Source organism: Scomber japonicus, chromosome 6 (genome assembly GCF_027409825.1).
Source record: "Scomber japonicus isolate fScoJap1 chromosome 6, fScoJap1.pri, whole genome shotgun sequence".
NCBI lineage: Eukaryota > Metazoa > Chordata > Actinopteri > Scombriformes > Scombridae > Scomber > Scomber japonicus.
The window spans coordinates 16164485-16188216 of record NC_070583.1 but is presented as its reverse complement, the minus strand read 5'-3'; the positions used below and the strand labels follow the sequence as shown (position 1 = coordinate 16188216).

The following is a 23732-nucleotide window of genomic DNA, read 5'->3' as shown; positions in this document are numbered from 1 at the left end:
CGACTGTATCATAAAGAACAGAAATGACAACTAAGTTACAATAAAACTTTAAAAACTGAGTTCATAGACTTGTGTCTGCCGTTGTCGATGAGTTCATTCACTCTAAATGGCACTTAAGAGCAACCACTGAATTTGATTTACTTGACCGGCATTATGAAAATATTCATGCTGTATCATTTGTAGTCTACCATGTGCTGACAGTTCATTATCTGTCCATAAACCTCTCAAGACATGATGTCAAAAGATATCTAAAACTTCCTGGTAGCACATTACCGCTCACTGACCAGCACCAGACACAGAACAGCGTTTACTAATTTGTTAAACAAAAACCGACTTGCTTCTACCTTTACCTCTTTTCTTTTAGCCAACATTTCAAGTTCTACAAGCTGTTGCTCCAAGTCAGTCAATGCAGTGACTTTCTTTGCTGATACATTTCCAAATATAGTTACGTGCTCACTTCTCAACATTTTTGTGTTGCAATTCCCATCACTAGTCAGATTAAAAGACCATAAGAATGTACTTTTGGTGGTCTTAAAAGGTATTGCATGTAATAATGGACAATTATATGCACAAAGCCTCTGTGTTACCCAACAGAAATATGTCTGGCATGTGTCCACATAATCTCAAATGCAACTGTAAATACTATCAGTTCAGTAAGTTATCGACATACTCTCTAACCAACACCTACTGTAAATCACTCCCATGAGTCAGTGTGGCGTAGTGTTCATTTCTTCAGACTAGACTAGTCGAAATATATTCGTCAACAACCGTTTTTTCCATGACTAAAGCGAAACGATGAGAAAACGGCACCAATGTCCTTAAACACTGACTGTGACTAAATTAACACACATTTAGTAAAAAAGACCAGACTAAATAGGGCTGGGCAATTAATCAAAAAAATAATCGAAACCGACATTCAGAAACTCTAATTGACTTAATCTTGCTCATGTCAATTAATCGTGGTGTTCACTGTTGCCATGACAGTAAAGGTTGCATATCTTTAAGGAATTTGAAAACTTGTCTCCAGTGATCATTTTAACCCAAAACATGATCTTTACATAGTTCTAATCAAGTAAACTAGACATTAACCACAGTGTCACACCTTAAAACAGCATTATTTTCACTCCCTAAAGATACTCATGTGTGAGGGCAGCAGTGGAAAATACTAAACTAAAGAAACTGTGAAAATACATCATTGTTCATCAAGGGTGGAGATAATCGTTCATTAATCGTAATTAAGGTTAAAAGTTCAATTAATCGTGATTTAGATTTTTGCCATAAATCGCCCAGCCCTAAGACTAATCTACTTCATTAAAGCGACATTTCACACAGCACTTTGAAACAACTTGAACAGCAACAACCCCTCCTCCCTCCTATGTCCCACCCTCGCATCCGGACCGAATGATATGATTGAGACAAAAATATCATATTAGTTTCTCTCCTTCTACATTACAATCCAAAAAGTGCATTCATTGCTTTGCTTCCTGTGCTCATGCAGGGTGACGTGTGTGACACTGTGAAGAACAACGTTACCTGGGCAACCCTCTGTCCTCTGCCCGGTGTCCTACTACCCCACTGGGAGAGTTACAGCAGTGGAGTGTAGTCAGGGCAAGCAATCCACCTTTTAAATTAAGTTGCACTGTTAATACAGCAATTACGGCAGCCCAATCAAATCCGAACTGCAACCGTAGACTACCGTAAGTACAGCTGTAGCAGAACAACTAAACAGTTGATTTGGTCATTTTCTTTGATCTTTGTGCTTCTACTGTCTTTTTATCTGTGACAGCAACAGTAGGCTAGGAAGAAAAAGACTGGATATTTGGTCCCATTTTATAAATATGCTAATCAGAACATTTCAGTTCAATATCAGGATGTATTTCTGTGACTATCAGACCAGGCACCTTTAGCAAAGTTGCATTCCTCATCATTCAACATGTGTACTTCATCAGGTAATGAGAACATCAATCTTGTGAGATGAGTTTCCTGGAGTAAAACTAGACTAAAATACTTGACTTTTAGTCAATTAAAATGTGACAAACAAAAAAAGCATACGGTGGATTAAATATAACAAAAAGGGCATTTGACACAAGACTAAGACTAAAACTAAATTTAAAAATAGCTATCGAAATTAACAGTAGTGTGGCGGGAGGCAAAGAATTATGGGCTGCGGCCTATAGCCCACAGCTCCTTTTCAATCCTGAATCGAACTCTGTCCCCGCCACAAACCACTCTCATATTGGCCAGTCAGCTACAGCAGTCAGTGACAGCTTGTAGAAGGAAGGTGATTTGTAATGCAGATGAAACGCAACCATTTCCTGAGCCTGTCGGACATCAGTCAACAAGGTGACAGTGGGACTGAGCGGGAAAATTAAACTCACTTACCTCCCCTTGTCATGACCCAGCCCAAAGGAGATGACAAAATGGGAGAGATGCAGTGCATAGCCAATAGAAAAATATATTTATTTAAATAAAGTAACACAAACTAAAGTAACGCAGGTATGAGGTGTGTACGTCAGTGGCATCAGTTATGTAAATGTGGGTGTATTGATCATGTAAGGTGGGGTGTTGTGAAGCGGAAATAAATGAAACGCCAAAGGAACCAAAAAGGTGCGGACGCTGGTGAGGGAAGAGAGTGAGAGCTGGCAGGCGGCAACTGGCACTTTTATCCAGCTGGAACACCGGGCCCAGGTGCTCCCAATCAACTTAACCACAGTTAGCGGCTTAACTTCACAGAATAAGAGAATGAAGGAAGAAACTGATGAGTTGACTGTACGTACGCACAAACGCGAGTTAGTAAACACTAACGATGCAGAATTGAGTGTACTCTGGCTAACCAGCAGTTTGCTCTGATGTTACTGGAGGTTGATGTCAGGGAAATCGTTTGAGGTCTTTACTTGTCACTTTCAAACACTGACAGTAAAGAGAATTTTAAATAGAAAACGATTTCTAAACACTTTGGAAGAAAAGTAATCCAGTTTACACCTGGATTGCACACTGACATCTTTTGTTAGGGAAATATCTCATATTTATGCATCTGTGTGCATTCATGTCAGACTTTTATGCACAAAAAATACAATAAATATCTGAGTCAGCATGAAAATATTCCTGAACCAGTGTTTACCATTAACTATATAGACTGTGGCGGCCCGTCATAGTCTAATTTGTGCCGCCACAGTTTCACAGTGAGCTGAACACGTCTGACGCTGTTGTGTTAGCTGTGGTCGAGCGAGCTAGAGAGTGAATGAGAGGGATCACTGACAGTAAGAAAGCTGGTGAGTCAATAAAACGTTATTTTCTGATTGTTTCACAGCGGTTACGTTCAACAGCACAAATACACTTCCCCACACACCTCCACTCAACCCTGCAGCTCAGCCTCAAACCTCTGAAACACCTGTGTGCTGTTTAAATCACAGCAGCAGCATTATACTGCTTTAGTTGGTTCAGTTTAAAAAAGGCTTAATGACAGATCTTATTCATTTCCATCTGTAAAATAAATCAACTGATTCTGATCCACTTCTAAGTCATTTAGTAGTTGAGTCTTCTCTTGATTAGCAGACTGTTAGTTTAGTTATTTGAAGAAACACAATGTAGAAAAAGATATTTACTGAAACAGTATTTTATTTGTTCATAAGTAATTAACTAGTTAAACTTGGATCATCACTTCTGCTTTCTTTGTTTCAGAGCTGAAATATGGACTTCTATGTTTTTGATAGTGTATTAACTGGTAACATTTCTTTCCGGTGCTTTGTGGGTGTGACCTTTTTGCTGTGTCATCACCGTTCAACCAGTAGTTAAATTACTAAAGCACAAAAACAATTCTAGACATAACCTCTTAATGTTGCTCTCAGAGTGCACCAGAATGATGCATTTGACTTAAAAATGTACAAAATTGACTGGGGACTGAGACCCTACCACAATAGTCTCTCTAAATTATGTGGGAAACACTGTGTACATATGACGTTTTATCTCTATGCATGAATGACCCGAGATGTGACGAATGTTCAAGTAACACGCATCTATATTCAGGTTTCTTCGGCTCTGTCGAGCTCATGACATTGAGATGAAAAAAGAATTCAGTATTCAACACATACTTGTTGAGAGGTGCTGGTGCCAGAACATCGTGGCCTGACGGATGAGGATAGAGGAGTATTTCAAAACGCTTACATAAAGGCTCTTGGGCTCTAGTGTCATGATTTTTTTATTTTTTTTTATATTACTACTATCTATCTAGACTTACCATCTAATCTAGACTGTTTTTCTTATGACATTAATATGGTTTGAGATTATTAATACCATTTAACAGATCACATAAGCTTGATTGAGTACCTTACTGCTGAAGAATGATTGGCGTCTTCTTGCAACCGTCTGAGCTAAGCAGTTTCCTTTATCAAAGTCATACATAAAGCCTGAGATTTACAAGGCAGACTGTGGTGCTATTGATCAAAGCCAGCGAGAGGAAGAAGAGTTATTGAGGGGAGATACTTTCAAAACTGGCCAGCAGCATGACAGAATTGGCAGAGTTAAGGAGAGAGGGTTGACACAAGAACATCTTGACAATCTGACAGCTCATCAATTGGAAAGAAAATAATATATGGATCAGAGATAATGCAATGAAAAAATATATAATAATCTAATCACAGTCCACCGGCATCCACGAATTAGAACATTAGCAACAGAGTGAGGAAGTGTCATTATTGTCACACATTTTCATTATTAGAGCTCAACAAAATGAAATAAATGATGGGGAGAAGAGATGGAAATCCACCCACCCATTTCAATGTGGATGCACTAACACGGGTTGGAAGTGGGTCAAATGATGTGTGGAGATATTGCTCTCATTTTTCATCTGATTCTCTGGAAGAGTGGCCTTCAGCTGACTGTATGAAGCCTCCTTCATGGCCTGAAGAAAGTTCTGGTTTCTGAGCAGCATGATTTTGATTAGTATATTGGTCTGATGGTGAAGTGTAAGCTGGTTTGATGCTGTAGGGACACACTGAACAATAAAAGTCTTATTGTCGACCTTAGAGAGCCTTGTGGATGGAAGGGTTGGTTCATTTACAGCACCTGTAAATGAAGCGCTTCTTCCCTGAAGCATCAAATGTTGTATCTCTTTTGATGAACAACATCTGTGGATTTATAGTAGCCGTCAGGGACAAAGTCGGGAGTATTCATGATGCCTAACATGTTTTGGAGTATGAGGAAAGTGGACCACCCAGACCAGGCTGAACTGTGCAAACATCACAAAGAAACACTCCAGTCAGCTGGCCGGGCTCTGAACCCAGCACCTTCCTGTGTCATAACTACTAAGTCACAATTGCCAAGGTTACAGCAACTGATAGAGTGTGGGTGGGTTTAAATAATTATTACCTTACAGACTGGATGACACTAAGGCTTGTCTTCTTAATATATATTTGCAGCATGCTTTCTTCTTTCAATTTTAGCACAGCCTGTAATTTTGGATGTCTGGATGGAAAGTGAAGGAGAAGAAACGCTCGGGACAGAGCCTTGCACAGAAGAGGCAAAGAGGAAGCTTGTAGAGTGTAAGAAAGTCTATTTAGTATATTTAGGTAAATACTTTAATATCAATAATTAATTAAACTACACCTAGTTGCACTTGAACCACCAAGTACATAGTATTCAATATTATTGCCTGAGCTTTCAAGTATGCTACAGTGTGGATATAATAAATGGCATTGAAGGTACCACATTTCCCATCATATTGACAGCTTGACTTTTACAGAAAAACAACTTTTCAAACAAGTAAAATTACCTGCACATTATTGGCAATAAAGTGCATGTCTTAAAGAGACTTTAGGAGGTTGATTAACCAAGTGCCAAAAGGTGAAAATGAGACCAGAGGAAAATGTTTTGGTTTCTACAGACATGGCGCAGGAATGCTGTGGAGGCTTTATTTAGGAGAGCGAGAGATAAGAAGATCAATGTGCCTCCTTAGTGTGTTGGTGCTATGACCAGCAGCAGGTGTGTAACATCTGGATTCTATATTCAAGCCTTATATGAAGAGCTTTTCATTCAGCCAGCTTTACAGTCTTGCTGTCCACTGGATTTGATTTACCCTTCTCGCTATTAAAGCCTTGATAATGAAAAAGAGCGACGCTCTAAGCTTCTGGTGCTCAGCACACCTGGAATATCAGCAGCTTCCATTTAACAGCCTGCTCTACTTATTCAAGCATATGATTGTTAATTCACCAAACTTGTCATGAAATGGTTCATGAATCTCACCATAAAAGAGAAAAATGTGGGAAGATCATTTTTGATACTTGTCTACTGATGACTCTTGATAAAGTCAGTGGTCCATTTTATGTCTACAAAATACATTAAGTCTAAAAGGTGAAATAATATAAATATGAAAAAAGAAAAAATGAGAACAATCATTTTATTTTAGAGCTGCCTTATCCAAATACATTTTTCCTGACCTGTCCAAATTAGTGCTGGGAAGTTCGAGTGTATGAATTGTCTCATTATGCTTGAGTCCAGACTTCTAAATGTGTGGACTATTTCCAGTTTTCTAGTACTGGGTGTTACTCTCAGGCTTCATTATCCTACCAAAAAATTAAGCTGTGTGCTAAATACCGTGTGCTGATATTTTATTACATCAATTTGTTTTTGTTTTTCATTTACTTAGTGTAATAACTGTGCTGAAGCTTCATGTGTTTGACTTCAGTGTAGGAGTATACAGCTACTTCCTGAACATACCAAACAATTGGCGCTTTGGATTTGTTAGTTAGTTTCTACGTCAGCACGAACCCAAATCTGCAGCAATATGTTTACTTTAAAAATAGCACAATTATCTTTTTTTTTTCCTTCCTACAGTAGAGATGTATTATTGTGTTTTATGAAAGTAGAAAGAATTCAGGCTTTCAGGTGATTTCAATGCTTAGTTCTTTAGGGAGGAACGTCAGGGAGAGTGCTCTTTGGTTGGTATGAAAATTGTGTGCTTGGCATTTTGTAGCATATAACTGTTGCGCTGCCTAGCAAAAAATAAAGAAAACTTTGGAGCTACATTTCATTGTTGCCTTTATTTTCCTGTAATTCCGCCTGCAGCGCTTCCTAAATCTATTTGCTTTTACACAATGTTCCCTTCTGTCTACTGCAAGGTATCAAGAAATCTAAAGTTACGTCGGAAATAGATATGTGTGGATCTCTCCTGGCCTGTCTGCCCATTAGGGATGAGAGAAAGTAATTCTGGGCTTGCTTGTAATGTACTGTAGTGCTGATACTGAGGCCTGGAAAGCAAACAGCTGACAAAGACATCCGTGGCATGCAGAGACGCAGCGGGAACCATTGTTTCGCTATGAGGGCAAACGGACTGATCCGTTGCCTTGGTTCACTCTGGCCTCCTCAGTCGGACTGTTTCTCATGGCCGAGAGGAAAGAGAAAGAAGTGGGTTGACTAGTATGTTTTATCAAGGTGCCATCTGTATGTCTGCATGAGGGCACCTCGCCACCATCTGTGTGTTGACATCACAGTAAGCTCTGTCCTCTGCTGTGACTGCTGTCTGAGCCTGTGAGGCAGGGCCAGGCGAGCAGGTGCAACCACGGTCAACTCTAAACTGAGCTCTCTTGCTTCTGTGAATGTTTGGCTTCTTTAATTCTATTACTGAGCTGATTACACAAAAGAGACTAAATTATTCTTCCCCAGACACAGTGACTGGGGAAAAAAAGAGGCCATCACATGACAAGTGAGATTATGTAATAACAAGAATAACCAGACCTTCCTCCAGCAGAGATGATAAGACAATAAACATGTCTCACCTAAATTCAGAAACACCTGGATGGATATGAAAACCCACGAAAAAGATTGTTCTCATTTCACAATCTGTGGTGGCCGGTCTCAGATGGTGGGAATATTACCAGGAGTGAAAGAAAAACAAGCAGACTTGTTATCCAGTCAAGGAGGTATTGTTCCTCTTCATTCAAAGGGGGGGACCTCAGCTTTGACAGAATAACTGTGCGCCTCCCGGTTTGTATGAGTGTGGAGCTTTGAAGAGAGCTCAAGTTGCAAAGCAGCGAAGATAGTCGACCAAAGCCTGTAATGTTCCTGTGAGACTACATTTAATAGCAAAAAAACAGGTAAAATTTGACCAGCTCAAATAACGTGAAGCTTTCTACATTTTTACAATTTGAAACCAACATCCATCAGGCAAGCGGGCTCACACAGGTTTCATGTACTGCTCCAATGCTCAACTGTCCACATAGTGATTGGATGTGTTGCAAATATCTGGCCTGTTTGACACAGAGGGGACTCTCGCTTAAAACAGCAGTCTCATCGCTTAGAAACAGTGGGGCCTCGACATTCTCACAGCGGGGTATAAATAACACAATGTCAAGTGAATCATCTGACTATGTGCACTCTTCACAATTTATTGCATGTAATACATCAAACTCTGTGTGGAAGTACAAGTTACACCTAAAAAGAGAAATATGATGAAATATGATGTAACCTCTGAACCCATCAGCACAGCCTGTTCATTGATAGACTGAAAGCTGTGGACAGAAACACACTGACTGAGTGTGTGTTATCATGTGTGGATAAAGAGGTGTCTTATCACTTGATCTGGTGAAAGAATGAGTGATTTTCACCATGTGGGCAACTTAAATTGTTGATTGCAATGTTTTGTTCAATGCCTGTCAAGCACTCTCGTAGTATTAGACATGGGAGAGTAAAGCTCTATTATGTGACAGCTGAAGTCAATTACTGTGTTTAAACTTCCAATCACAGAGTCAGACCAGTTCACACTGTACTCTGTACCAATTCAAATGTAAATGTTACTGTTGCAATATATGCACCATTACTGCTCTATTAACCCTGGTCAAAAATGTATTAGCAGAGGGTAAAAGTGGCTGCAACACTGTGACGTAAAGTACTGAGGAAATCTACTGAGTCTAGGCTGTGTACCCATGATTTTCTTTCTAATTTTCTCAAATCTTTAAATCCAATTTAGTTGGTCATTGATTTTGCATTTGATGTTTACTATTGCTTCAGTGAGTGGAACCACATGGACACTAGATTTGTTTTATGTGGGTGCTGAAAATTAATAGCAAACACATGCCAGATCTCTGTGGCAGATCATTATTCTCACTGAAGAGAGGCAAAGAAAAGGGCCGAACAATTCATCAAAAGTTTATCAAAATTGCAACATGGCCTGTTGTAATTTTCAAATCGTAAGAGGCACAATATTTGTTTGATTGTTAAAATATTGGATTACAAAAACAAAAAAATCACACCGTAATCTTATTAACATGCTTTTCAATGATAATGAGAATAATGATGTAAAAATGATCATCCCGCCTAACATTGCAAATCATATCACAATAACAATATCAGTTACTTTTTTTTTTTTAAATCATTCAGCTCTAGCAGAGATGATGAGTACATCTTAGTGTTTGTGTGTGAGTGAGAGACAGAGAGGGCTGGACTTGACCTCAATGCTTCAGAGCAGCCAATAATAACAAGCCTTTTCTTTTTCTTTTTTGTGGGACTCACACTCCCTCTGCACAGCGTCCACAGATCTTACAGATGACTTAATTTCTAGTAAAAAACTGGCAAATGTCCTGCTGGATGTTGCATCCAGAGTACTATTACGAGTGTTCATCTGTTGGGTATGTCTCTTCTCTGAGGAGCAACCTTTTACAGAACACAGTACATAATCATAAAGTACATAAAGGCAATTATATAAGCAGGGAAGGGAACAGCGGAGAGCTTTAGACATGGGATCAATACTAGTCTCAAATGGACAATAAGGTCAGCTGCGATCTACACAGTGCACTGCATACTGATCAGCAATATGATGGTCAATTGCAATATGATGGTCAATTGCCGCAAAATACATACAACTTGAAAGTTACGTACAACTAGATAACGAGAAAATGGGTTAGAATAGAAAATACATTTAATATAGTTCAGTTCAATGTAGCTACCTGTTCTGATCTACATCTATGCTTCTAAATTAACATTTCTGAATCAAGATCTTTAAAGCACTTTTCAAACAAACCCAAGCCTTTTCAGCACAGTCCTACATTTTTTCAATGCAACACCTCACCCATCCTCCACTCTTAATCCAAGCACATTTGAAGAAGTGTGTGTTATGTCATTATTTTCCAGCTAACCTCAAAACGTATAGCTTTGTATGATTTTGTCAAAGCCCCGCAAGTGAAACTGGAGTGTTCCAACTGTCCGGAGTCTATCTATTTTCTCATGTGCCATAAAATATGACTTTCAATGTCATGACCTGAAAACATTTTCATAGTGCCGACGGCCCTCGGGACAGGAGCCCCACTTTCACATATACTCTATACTGTGCAAGCCAAAAAGAAAGTTGAGAAAGACAGTATTCACCACACTTCACTCCAAAGCCCTTCAATCCATTTATAGACGTAAAGGAAAAAAGCGATAAAGAATAGACAGCCTTGCATAGTAGTCACTTTTACTGTCTTGTCTTATCCTGAGTCATCCTTGTACTGAAACTCTGACCAAATAGCTTTGAGCCCCTTTAAAAAGAAAATACTTATGTAAATACATTCTTCGGGGGATGTAAATAAACAGTATCTGTCAACTCAAACTTTGACCCAAAGCAAATAAGTATTAGTTGTTTTTCACTGGAAGTGTAGTCATGACAGCCGGGATGTGTTAAAACAGCCAGGAACCGAATAGCGGTGATGTACCAAATGTCTTCTCTCCAGTGACCAAATCTCTCCAATGAAGTTTTAACATGAGGAAGTGCTACATGAGATTACATGTAATAAGTAATCATTTGATCTTTCTCAGAATTCTAATTTATCGGGGATATCCAGATCTACACAAACAATCCCCACCACCTCAAGTGAGAAGCAATAGTGCTACACATGAGTGAACACAAATTGCACACAATACATAAACTATATATAGACGCTCAGCCTCAGCAGCTTCACGTCCATTCATTATTTTATGATAGAAATCAACTGAGGTTAGGCAGGTGTGTCACCAATTGGGGGCGGGTGGGTTGCCATGAGATACACCATGGGCGTGTCCCATGTTTTTTTAGGGTGCACAGGAGGGCAAGCACCGCTCCTGTAAGTCATGTGATGGGTAAAATTAGTAATGAGCTAAATATGCCTACAACTGAAGAAAATAAGGGCGATGAGGCATGCTCTAACCTTGTATAAATGAAGCATGTCAAAGCCCGTTTGAGGAGAGAAACACCCTCACAGCGTGTGCCAGGGATGCTAGTATTTTTGCATTAATGTTAGCCCGGTGTTACCATGGATATTAAAACTCCCACAAACACTTTTATAACTTTATGTTCAACTGTAGAAATGCTCTGAAATTTTAAAAAAAAATGCTGATGCTACAATTTAACTAACGTATGTAAATATATATTTTTTTAAATATATAATAGTTCAAAGAAACCAGAAACACTCACCTGTCTGAGGGGCTGCTACCACTTTTCTTTGATTTCACAGTTAGCTTTCCGAGTCAAGTTGAGGCTCCCCCTTCTCTTTCTCTTTCACACCTCCGACCCTCCTCGTACCCGGGTGGGGGGCAGCCTGTATCAAGAGTAGCGTACGAGTGGTGGGTGGCCGGTAAATGCTGACAGAGCCGAAGTTTTACACCGAAAACAAAGGAGAAACGAGCCGGGTGAGTGCGGACGGTGTCAGTGGTGTCGGTGTAGCTAAAAGAAGAACCGTGTCATATTTTCACTCACTTCGCCTTCTTGGTTGTTTTGTTTTGTTTTTCCTCCCCTCGGTAGGTAAAGCGTGCCTCCTTGTTACACCGGCAAAATAATTCAATGGACTGAGCAGTGGGAGGAGTGTGGGTCTTTTTATTTCCAGCCCTCCTGTACAGTGAGAGAGCGTCACCAAGCTGACTTTACTCCCGATCTGAGCGTTTAAATGACCTCGGAAATTCCTGTGTTCTGTTTTGAAACCTCTCACGTCGCCATAATCTGCTTTAATGACCACGTCAAAAATACATTGGTTGATATTTATGGAGTTTCTAAAACTACTTATCAGTCTACATTTTCCAAGTGATAGGTAAAGAGATCAAATATCATGCTACATTTTTGAAGGTTCATTCCACTGGACAGCTCGTTTGTAAGAAGAAAATCCGATGTGACTGGAACGCAACAGCGTGCAAATGGCCTACTGTATAGATGCAGGAGACATTTTTATTCATCTCTTTACTATCTAATAGCAAAAACAGCCAATACATTTTCTTGATATTGACAGACCTCAACATCTAACAAAGATTAAAGGTCTTGAGCAGCCATGTCTAACCTCCTTAAATGGTGTGTGTGTGTGTGTGTGTGTGTGTGTGTGTGTGTGTGTGTGTGTGTGTGTTTCATTTACACCATCAGATCACCCTTCATTCTTTTTTTAAGGATCTCATTCTTTGAAATTGTAGTTTTCTTGCCTCATATTTCTCATTCAGGTTGCAGATTACTGGATATGTTTTAATACTGTTATTGGCTGTCGTCCACTTAAATGAGAAATGATATCCTTGTTTCCATCATCAATATGGAATATCAGATCTGATTAACTGAATCACTCTTCAAATAAGCTTCAATAATCTTTAAACCACAGAAGTGGTCACTGGCCCTCCACACTTCTTGTTATACAGTTTTAGACATTGTCATCATCTATGTTATCAACAGATACCAGATGACTCATGAAACAATGCTGATTTATTGATTTTTGTCACAAGAACTCCATCTGTAGTCATTATCAGAGACATGTCAGCTGTGCCTGGTGATAAGCCAATTGACACACATTGTGACACATTTAGTAGGCACCCCTATTTGGCCTGTATGTTAGATGCAGTGAGTGCAAGTGGGTTATTGACATTGCACTGACTGTATAGACCAAACTGAATCCCTCATTGAGTTGGAAATCCAGACACTCTTGTGTGACTGTGCTCTGCTGACTAAAAGCAGTGGCTGAAAACATTTCTTTAAATTCATGAAAGAATGCTTGTATTGATTAGATAGACAATTTTTTTCTGGGCACCATGACATTAGTGCTCATTATTCAAAAGCTGGAAAACCCATAAAACAATGTTTTTTTCCACTTAACTACACACATGAAATGTATTTTATACAGTTTAGTAATATGCTTAGTGTTTTGTTTATTTCGTTTTTGTGGTCCTCATATCATCAGGTTAGTACGGACCATGAAGGATTTTCTGTCATGTTTTTATGCACCAGCACAGATAAATTACACAGTTAAACATACTGAGCCACTGATGATCATTCTAGACAATGACAGGTGGGCATCAGGTCTCTGGTGCGTGAAATGACTCACCAGCAAATATACTGTAGGTACAGTGTTTGAAGCTTTCCACCACTTCAGATCAGTTGCATTTAAGTGGTTAGCCTGAACTATGATCATTCCTATGTCATGTCGAGGAGGAGTTGTGGTTAAACGGTTCAGATTCATCACCAAGGAAACAGTCAGTGCAGTGAGGTTGCCAGTACAATTGCATCATTCTGATGTAAATGAAGAGTTTGTCTGTTTGTGTGCGTACATTTGTGTCTCAAGAAAAAAAAAATACATATTTTACATTGCTATTACTTAATAGTTTTTTTCATTTAACATTACCTGAGATTGTATCACCACCTGTCCATGCACTCACACATAGACACACACACTTTGGCATTATCTCTCCATATGAATCTACAGGCGGGGGGGCAGGGGAAATGTTATCCTTAGGAAGATTTCCTGTGGCATATCCCTGTTTGATGTAGCTGAGCCGGGCTTCCCTACTCTTCTCTCCACAGGTTGGCATTAGTTAGCAGCTCCAGCAGCTGAGCTTTGTTTTGAACTCCGCCCATTTTAAAATGCCAACCGGCATCCAAAGGCAGGAAGGGTAGGACAGCTGGTAGGGGTCTCCTCTGCAGGTGGTGTTATGTAATACAGCAGGGTCGGGCAAAGAGTTTGTGACTGATACTATCTGAAAGGGTAAAGAACATGACTGAAGCAGGAAGAAGGGGAACAAAGCAGAAATAATGAGTATACCAATGCAGACAGACAACAGCTTGTTCTGTCTTTGAAGGAATTTCACAGCAGGGTTTGATCTGGACAAAGGCCTCACATCAAGTCTGGTGAGGAACTGAAACAACGTTACTGTCATGTTATACTTTATAGACTCCTTAGGGAGTTGGTATGAAAATTCTCACTTTGATCTGAAATATTTTATCCAATATATGAGACAGCTGTTCCACAGCTTGTATCCAAAGACCAATGTTGTGCAATGCTGATGTTAGGAGCCCGCACTAAGGTCATAAATGTTGAGTTTTTGGATTTCTAATTAATTTTGTCACAGTGAAAACATGAAGCAAACAAACAACAACAAAGAGTCAGTGCCATAACTAAGGGGAAGGGTTATTATTGACCATCAACAGTTGTTCATCAAACTACTTGTTTCTTTAAAACGCCTGAGACTTGCACATGACTTTGCATGGTTGCAGTCACAAAACTGTCTGTTTGAGCTCAACTTTGAGAAAACAACCGATAACTAAACAGTCTCTGTCGTTGGGTTTTATTTGGTTTCTTTGCTCCATCTAGTGGTTGTTACTCCACATTACAGCAACAGCAGGCAGACTATAATGGCCTTGTATTGCAGTGGCCATCAGAAGCTCACATTGCTTCACATGATTTCAGATGAAAGTATATTTTGCCACTGTGTCTTCTATATATTGTATCAGTGTACATATCCAAGATCTTAGGCTGTCCCCCAGAAATGCGTTTTGTGGATACCTTTGGTTTATGTGCAAGTTCAAGTTCAAGATATCTTTATTGTCCCCGAGGGGCAATTTGTGGTGCAGCCAGCAGCAAAACAATAGAAATGACAATAACAATTACAGTCACAATTAAAAATAAACAATCCACAAAAGTACAATAGAGAATAACAATAAATAGTAAAAACAAAAAGTTAAAGTGACCACAGTGCGTGCAATCCACCTTAAAATGGCTTAAAAAGGCTAAGAATTATCCGTTATTTAAAAGGCCAATGGCCGCTGGAACCCAGGACTTTTTGAATCTGCCTGTCCTACATCTGGGCATACAAAATCTGCGTCCGGATGGGAGCAGTTTACATTCCGATGCCAGGGGATGACTGCGGTGGGACAAGATTTGTTTTGCAGTTTGTCTTTCCCTTCATGCATAATTGACATGAATGATATTAACTTGCAAAAGCATGTCTGTGTTTTAAAAATAGTTAAATTCATCCATGGAGTAAAAGAAAGAATGCAAATTTGAATGTAATCTTAATTAAGATGTTAATTACTATGAAGAAAACTTTGATGCACTTGGAGGAAGCTTTCAAACTTTTCCCACCAGGGGGCACATTCAGTCAGGATTAAATGAAACAATTAAAAAGATTCACTGGACTGGTGCTGCCCTGGCCTCACACAAGAAGGACTTTTCAAAATAGACTTTTTGTTAGTCTGCAAAAGTGTCTGTATTGATATGGCCAATGATGGAGTACAATTTATACAATTTATTTAAATTCAATTACATTCAATTAAATTCAATTATATCAGACAAGTGGTTTCTAGATGTTGCATAATCTATTGTTTATTAGTACTTAAAGGTGAGACTGTCAAGGGCTGGATATAGACAATGGCTCTTTTGTCATACATTTGCTCAAAATGGAGAGAGCAAAACTGGTATACATACATGGCGTATAGTGAAGCTAGCAGTGTTAATCTGTGCATCAAGCATTTACACAGCAAATAAAGAAGTAGCTGCTTAATGCAGTTTCTACAGAGTTCATAGATTTAAAATCCATGGCCCACTTTTGTGTATATTCACATCCATATAAAATATATCCTGACACCGAGGACAGCTTAAACTGTAGCCCTGAACCAAGAATGTCATGTTGAATAATAGTAAGGGATCACAACTGTTCTAAGGAACATCATCTTGATAACCCTAGTCATCATATCTCATAGAAAAATGTTCTTACCTCTCCAGTGGGTAAAACATTCATTAAAGATATACCCATGAAACATTGTACCCTATGTGATCTGTTTGCACCTAATTACAGCCAATATGAGTCTGGAATAGATGGATATACAGTGTACACATAAAGATTACAAACAATTGATGATCAAGAGGTTCTCTGCACATAGATACAAAATGTTTAGAAGTTACATCATGCAGCAGAGTTGAAACATTTCTCAGGTCTTGCGTCATAGTCTACTTGGCAGCTGTGCAGCTGTGCGCTGCTTGGAGTCTTTGAGGCCTACATTTTCTCACAGTCAAAAATATTGTATATATCACTGACATACCTGGGGGGTTAGGGTAAGGGGGGAGGGTCTACAGTATGGAAAAAAGTAAACAGTAATTTAAAACTCATCAGGAAAACATAAACAGGAAGAGCAGTGTTTGGACCCCCACCCTCTACAGATGATAGTGCTCTTGTCTGAAAAAACAACACAGGTGGTAAGAAAAGAGAGTGACTGAACTCCTGTTTGTTCACACCCCCATAAGGTTTGTATCCTTTTTCAGTTGAAACTACAAAACAACTGTTTGATTTGTGTGTGGCTGCTTACAAAAGTGCCTATTACCATTACTATTATGTAACAACACATAATAACACAGACTTACAACTTAACCTAGACTTTACATTCCCCATTTCTCAATACTTCAAAAACACTGATGATCCTGTTGTGTTGTTGCTTTTTCTGTCATTTGTATCATTTGAGCCTCCTTTTCCCCCAACCTTTTCATTGAAAATAATGAAAATGAATCAATTACTATTTAAATGGAGAATATGAGCAAGTTTGCCCTTGCTCTGTGGAATTTCAGGAATTTCAGTGTAAACTGTGGTTCCTGGGGCTATTTCCTACAGACAAACACCCCCTGAGGGTAGGGAAGGGTTTGTAAGCCTGCTTCTGTGGCAGTTTAAACATTGGAGGGTGGGAGTACTGTCCTCAAAATCATTATATCTGAACTGAGTTCAGCATCTTATTCTTCTGGTTTAATGTGAATGCAACAAAATACACCCCCCCCCCCCCAAAACCTTTGAAGAATAATTTTCTAGATGCCTCCCCATAAGTGACTAAAGGGAAGTCACTCATCAGCTGGCGTGTCAGGACAGAAAGAAAGCTGCAAACCAGGAAAAGTTGTGGGATTAACATATTCATTGAATTCCTCTGTTGAACATTTGGAATACTCAGATACAATGATCAATGATTTAACTCTGCTCAAATGCAAAAGATAATGTATTTTTTAAAGAGATTATATAACATTTTGTAGATCCTGCAGAAGGATTATCCTGACTAACTGTTCTGACAAACTTTGTCAAGCAAGCATGGTCATAAAAACTCAATTTGTTTAAAAAGCTCTTGTAAAAATTAGGAAATTAGGTCTAGGTCAAGACAAGACTTGAATCAAAAACTACCCTGCAATCAGCAGCTGAGTTACACACGTGGCACTGTGGATGTGGGGGAAGGGCTGAAACTTCTGTGAAGCACAGCTACTAATGCATGGAGATTTTACAGTTCTGGGCAGTTCCAAACAGTTTTGGATAATGAAATAAAGGTTAATGAGTGAATACAATTATTGCTTTTCTTCGTTCTATTTCAAGCGCGGACCCATTCCCTGGTGTATGGCCTACTAAGATTTCAACAGGATGTTGTCCCACAAAGGCTCCGATTTAACAACTGCAACAGTCTAGTCATGCCTGATATTTTCATGCATGAGAATAATTTATTTCCTATAAAAACACAATCTAATTTCCATCTTTTACATGTGATGAAACCATTGCTAGAGATTAAGTCAGCATTAGGACCTAGCATTTGGGCCTGGGACGTACTTTTTCTCATCAGCAGCCACAGCTGACCCAGAATCAGATTTTTGACTGAGTTCCTGTCTGGATCAGCTGACTGGAAAGTTTCAAAACTGAGTGAAGACCAGTGCTGAGGAGTTAACTTGAGCCGACCCCTTTCATTCCAGCCTGTGTGGTTCAAGGGGGATGTCTCAGCTCCCAGCTTCCTGAGGAAACCCAGACACCCTCATTTGAATATGCCATTCCCACTTCTAGAAAATTCTGTCCCAGGGTATATAGAGCCGGAGAGGCTGTCGCAGTTACATTTTCCACGGGACACAACTCAGAAGAATCCTACAAATCTGTGCCAGGTAAGGCTTAAACTAAAACCTTCTTTGTTTTCAGGAAGGAATGCAGCGGCCAATGGGGTTCTTAGTTTGTGTGGTTTAAAGTTACAGCGCAGCTTTTTTAATTTTTAACCAGTTTGAAATCACTGCTATCTCTGACTGCTTAAGATTATTTAGTTTGTCTGTTGGTAGGAAAATGAACTTCATGTCCATGCATGATGATAATAAAGCTTTTTTGGCTCTTGCATGGCACTCTTTTACCATCTGTGCAAATGAATTCAATGTAAACAATTTCGTTAAAGGAAAATACTACATTGTGCACCTAATCTGCCCTAAACAATAGAAATAACTCTAATCAGTCACTTCTGAAGTGCTGGGTGGTTCAAATCTGTCTTCTGGAAATTAGACACATCTGATTAAATGAAAGTTTTTTCTGGGTCACACACAGCCAATGAAAAACATTTACGTGTCTGACTGTGAATGAGTAATGAGTAACAAGTATAGAACTTAATATGAAATGTTTGTAGTCTAAAAGTTGTACAGTGGGAAATGAAGATAGAATGGAGAATATAGAAATCATAGACTTCGTGGAAAAGGTTTGGCTCAATCAGAGCATGAATAATGTTGTATGCCTGCTCTGTGTAGATTATTATAGTTACACCTCTTGTCTTTCAGAATGAAAATCGCAGGCATGAAAACATCTCAAGGTATCCGAGTATGATTCCGCAGTGTCACAAATATATGAATGCAAAGACGCAGACATCAGATCCTGAGTCACATTCAAAATGGAAAAGAGGCATCAGAGACATGTTCAGAGATGCCAGTGCAGCTTGTTATATAAAGCCTCAGGCTATGCATTAGATGCTTTGTTTGAACAAGTGATGGGATCATTTAGATATAGCCTGCAGGCACATACCCATCTCTTGGAAAAAGATGGCTTGGAGCAACACAGAACAACTACAAAGAACATATAAAAGTATATATCAAGGACCTCATGTTAACACAGTCAAACTGTGATAGCTTCATTTCTGATCCTTATTGCTGAGTTCAGTTTGCATCAGTTACAAAAGAGAGAACAGGGAGGCATCATATTTCAGCTTCGTGTCAGTGCAGAGCTTCACTCTGAGTGGATTGCAGCTGAGCCATAGTAGCTGCTGACGTGGCGAAAAAACATGTCTGCCTAAAACTGGAAGCGTCCTGTGTGGGCTGAACCAACTCCCTGCTACCCCTACAGCGTCACATCCCAATCACAGTCCACGTCCTGGCCTTTTCACATTTTCCCTCTGCAAAAACATTAATTAATTAATGATGATTTATTTATTCCCCAGACTCATTCTGACGACACTCCACACTCATACAATATACACACAGTGTTTAGTGAACCAAATAATGTTAATTACAAGTATTTAAACCCTTTCTGTTACTTTTCTCCCTTTTTTACAGGCCACAGCTGCTTTTGGAGACAGACAGGATGTGGTTGACTAACTTAGTAGCTCTTTGTCTGCTGGCCCTCTTGGCCTCTGCAGAGGAAAAGAAGTTGAGCAGCCATGCCTCTACACTGGCTGACAACAGTGCCAACCTGGCTTTCAGGTCTGTTAATCTAATAAAAAATATGTATATTATGACAATTGTAACATAAAGCAGCCTGATTATAGTCGTAATAGTTCCCTTGGATGTGCTTAAGCACTTTTCTAGTGACATGAAAACACATGTAAATAAATGGTCTTGTGATTTTCAGCCTCTACCACAACATGGCAAAGGAGAAAGACACAGAGAACATCCTCATCTCTCCTCTGGTGGTGGCTTCCTCCCTGGGGATGGTGGCTCTTGGTGGCAAGGCGGCCACTGCCTCCCAGGTCAAAACTGTCCTGAGTGCAGACAAACTGAAGGATGAGCATCTACATGCAGGCCTCTCTGAGCTTCTCTCTGAGGTGAGTATGATAATATTAAATAAACCTGTCAACCTTAAAGAATCCATTTTGGCATAAGTCTAGACCTTCTGTGCTTCTCAATATCGCACGCTTGTCACACACTTCACATGCTGCTCATTTACAGGTGAGTGACTCCAAAACACGCAACACAACCTGGAAGATCAACAACCGTCTCTATGGCCCCAGCTCTGTCTCCTTCGCCGATGACTTTGTGAAGACCAGCAAGAAGCATTACAACTATGACCACTCTAAAATAAACTTCAGGGACAAGAGGAGCGCGGTGAACTCCATCAATGAGTGGGCAGCCAAGTCGACAGGGGGCAAGCTGCCCGAGGTCACCAAGGATGTGCAGAATGCAGATGGAGCCATGATTGTCAACGCCATGTTCTTCAAGCGTAAGAATGAATAGCATCTTTTATTCAGAAGCTGGTTGGAGATGTCAGAAGAGTATGCAAATGTATAACCAAGTCTGTGTTTTGTCCTACAGCTCACTGGGATGAGAGGTTCCATGAAAATATGGTGGACAACCGTGGTTTCCTTGTTACCCGCTCATTTACTATTAGTGTTCCCATGATGCATCGTACTGGTGAGTTTCACAAAGGACTTTGATCTTTTTTTAAATCGTATTTTCTTCTTGGAAACTGATTTGAATATCAAGCAAGGTTAGGGTTAGGGTTAGGGTTATCTCTAAATGGTCTGATTGCTCTTCAAAGGTCTCTATGACTTCTACGAGGACACAGAAAACCGCATCTTTGCGCTGAACATGCCTCTGGGCAAGAAGCAGGCCTCCATGATGCTCATCATGCCCTACCACCTGGAGCCCCTGGAGCGCTTGGAGAAACTCCTGACCAGGAATCAGGTGGACACTTGGATCAGCAAGATGGAGAACAGGGCCGTGGCCATCTCCCTCCCCAAAATCTCTATGGAAGTCAGTCACAACCTGCAGGTAAATGGTCGCAATTTGATCAACTGAGAAACAATATGAAGCTCAAATCATGCAATGTGATCTGAAATCACTCAAAAACCCTTGGTGTTAAACACTTCTGTGTGTTTTTGTATCTGTTCAGAAACATCTGGGTGAATTGGGCCTGACTGAAGCTGTGGACAAAGCCAAGGCTGACCTGTCTAACATCTCTGGAAAGAAAGACCTCTACCTTTCCAACGTCTTCCATGCATCAGCCCTGGAGCTGAACACTGAGGGAAACCCGTACGACACCAGCATCTTCGGCACTGAGAAGTTGAGGAACCCCAAACTCTTCTATGTTGATCATCCCTTCATCTTCCTGGTGAAGGACAACAAGACCAACTCTATCCTGTACATTGGCAGAGTCGTTAGACCCAATGGAGACAAGATGCGTGATGAGCTATAATGTTAATTTTATGAGCTGTGGTGGATAGCTTTGACATTTGTGAAATCATGGCAGGAAACAGCGTGTGTGGACCTTTTTTTTTTTTTTGATACCTCAAGAGCACATTCCAATAGAAGCCTGTATACTGAATATCTGAGCTAACTGCTTTTATACACTAAACCTTGGATTGAATTACCCCCTTGAATTGACTAACACCAACATGTGGCTCACTCAAGATTTCCATAAGCAAACATGCTTATATTAAGTATGGTCTTCTTTTCTTACATCCTGTTTTGCCAGTATCGGTTAGCCTTTGATCCACATGTGCTTTCATGCAATATCTTTAATGTTTAAAGAAAACAAAAGATCTCTGCACAAACTTGTTTTTACAGTTCTGTGTCATTCCTTCTGTTTTTGGGCTCAGTTTTTCTTCTTTTTTTTTTACCTTGCCCCCCATCTGCACTGAATCATTCCTTTGCAATGAGCTGAGCTTGCATTGGAAAAGGGGGACACATTTGATGCCATACTGTGTCATTGTGTTGCTCAAGGTATTTTTCACTATCAGGTTGTTGGAATTGTGTGATTGTGAAATGTGTTCATTTTTCAATAAAAATAAAGAAAAATGTCTTTATGTGGCCTATAATAGTCTGAATACAATTGAAATACAGTCGATACAGTCCCTTGATGAACAGTGGAATGTGAGACTGCAGGAGTTAACAAGAAAAGGATAACAATCTTTCCAGTCGGCTGGAGGTCAAACAGTCCTCTCAGGTCTGGAATGTATGTACTGTGAGGATTTAACAATGATGGCTCTTTCTTTATCTCTCTGATCTGACAAATATCCAGAGAAGCTGTGGTTCACTTGTTGAACCACCAGTAGCGTAAATAATAAGATCAGTGAGACCTTTGTTTGGATTTTCTCAGCAGTGGAAAGGCAAACTTTGTGAAAATGCAGAAACTGGAGGGCAGGGTCCTCATGGTGAATAGGAAACTCAACATTAAAGCTTAATTGATTAAAATGATTAAATGATTAAAAACTGCACTGTAGGTTGGGGGGAAAATCACTTCTCTTTCATACAGTTCAAGCATTATCTTCAGACTTTTTTTTTGACAGGATCAGAATTCCATCAAATAAAAATGTCAAAGAATGCAGTAACTATGAAAATCTTGAACCCCTTGTAATATGTGACGAGAGCCACAGCGCTGCCCTCTGGTGACAAAAATTAAAAGGACTGACTCCCCTGTAAGAAAAGACAAACTATAGAGATGTTACAAATGAATATTTTAATTATTGTTGTTATATTTTTTATGTCATATTTATATACATATGGTACTTTAACATACAGAACATATAACAACATAAATTACACAATGTACATGTTTCTGACTGATTTTGCTGTTGTTTTGTACACCAAGCACTGAATTAAGCTATCCCTATTGTCTATATGATGGGATATATATCAGAGATTATTTCAAAAAATACTGTAGAAAAATAAAAACTACCGAACAAGTTCATTAAATATTCTTAAATGTCAAGAGGTGACTTTAGAAGTGTCATTAAAACAAAAACAGAAATAAACTCCTACCAAATATTATTTTTTAATTGTTTTAAATATATTTATTTATCCTAGTATTTTTGGTTTGTGCTCTCATTTATTCCTGTTTATGCTTTGTTGGCTTGCTGTGGACTTTACATTTTTGTTTAAACACTAGATGGTGCTCTCTGATGGGTACACAGCTCTCAGACCATGTTTCAAACACACGTCATGTTTCTGTGAGGGAAAATATATCTGAACATCTGGGGAAAGAAAAAAAGCCTTTAAATATTTGTAGCAGACCTTTTATATAGTAGTTCAGCATCAAGTGTGGTGAGGATCAACTGTAACACTACCAGATGTGACTGACAAACAAACAATTTACTCTTCCATGCTTAGAAATATTAATTAGCAATTTCCCGTCAAGCCATTTTGGCTGCTGTTCTAAATGAAATTGCTGTGTGAGCAGGCACGCACAGATTGTGTTCTTCTTTTGTGATTATATTGAACAAAGGCTGTCAACTTGAGATGACACACAAAAAAAAAAGATTTTTAAGTTTTCATACTGCTGTAATGTTGAAAAAAATTGCCATTTTAAAAAACATTCCCAATCAGCTGTACTTCACATAATTTATTCTTTTGTATTACTGTAAACAAATAAAGCATAAAGTATCATATCATTCACAGACATTCACAAACAACCTACTGCACTCAGTTTATTTTAATAACAATTATAGCATTACAACAGCATCAGTGGAATAAATCACTGACCAATTTAAATTTTTGGATTTTAGAGAAAGGACC

The 23732-nt window shown here is 39.3% G+C and overlaps 2 protein-coding genes across 3 annotated transcripts in view; one reads left to right on the top strand and one right to left on the bottom strand.

Annotated features, from left to right (window-relative positions):
- Positions 1-11801, bottom strand: part of gdpd5b (glycerophosphodiester phosphodiesterase domain containing 5b) — a 48850-nt gene extending 37049 nt beyond the window's left edge. Inside the window, exon 1 of the mRNA XM_053320669.1 lies at positions 11420-11801. The gene's annotated coding sequence lies outside the window, so the exon portion shown is untranslated. The remainder of the gene's footprint in view (positions 1-11419) is intronic.
- Positions 11802-18048: 6247 nt separating this feature from the next.
- serpinh1b (serpin peptidase inhibitor, clade H (heat shock protein 47), member 1b) lies at positions 18049-21849 on the top strand. 2 transcript variants are annotated; one of them, XM_053320790.1, is made up of 8 exons: positions 18049-18137; positions 18789-18820; positions 19557-19703; positions 19852-20044; positions 20169-20439; positions 20532-20630; positions 20758-20990; positions 21112-21849. In XM_053320790.1, exons 3-8 carry the CDS (start codon positions 19585-19587, stop codon positions 21412-21414), a joined length of 1218 nt encoding a protein of 405 aa, XP_053176765.1. In that variant the 5' UTR covers positions 18049-18137; positions 18789-18820; positions 19557-19584; the 3' UTR covers positions 21415-21849. The 2 variants fall into 2 exon arrangements, with proteins under 2 accessions (XP_053176765.1, XP_053176764.1); XM_053320789.1 differs by lacking the exon at positions 18789-18820 and having other exon boundaries at positions 18106-18137.
- Positions 21850-23732: the final 1883 nt, after the last annotated feature.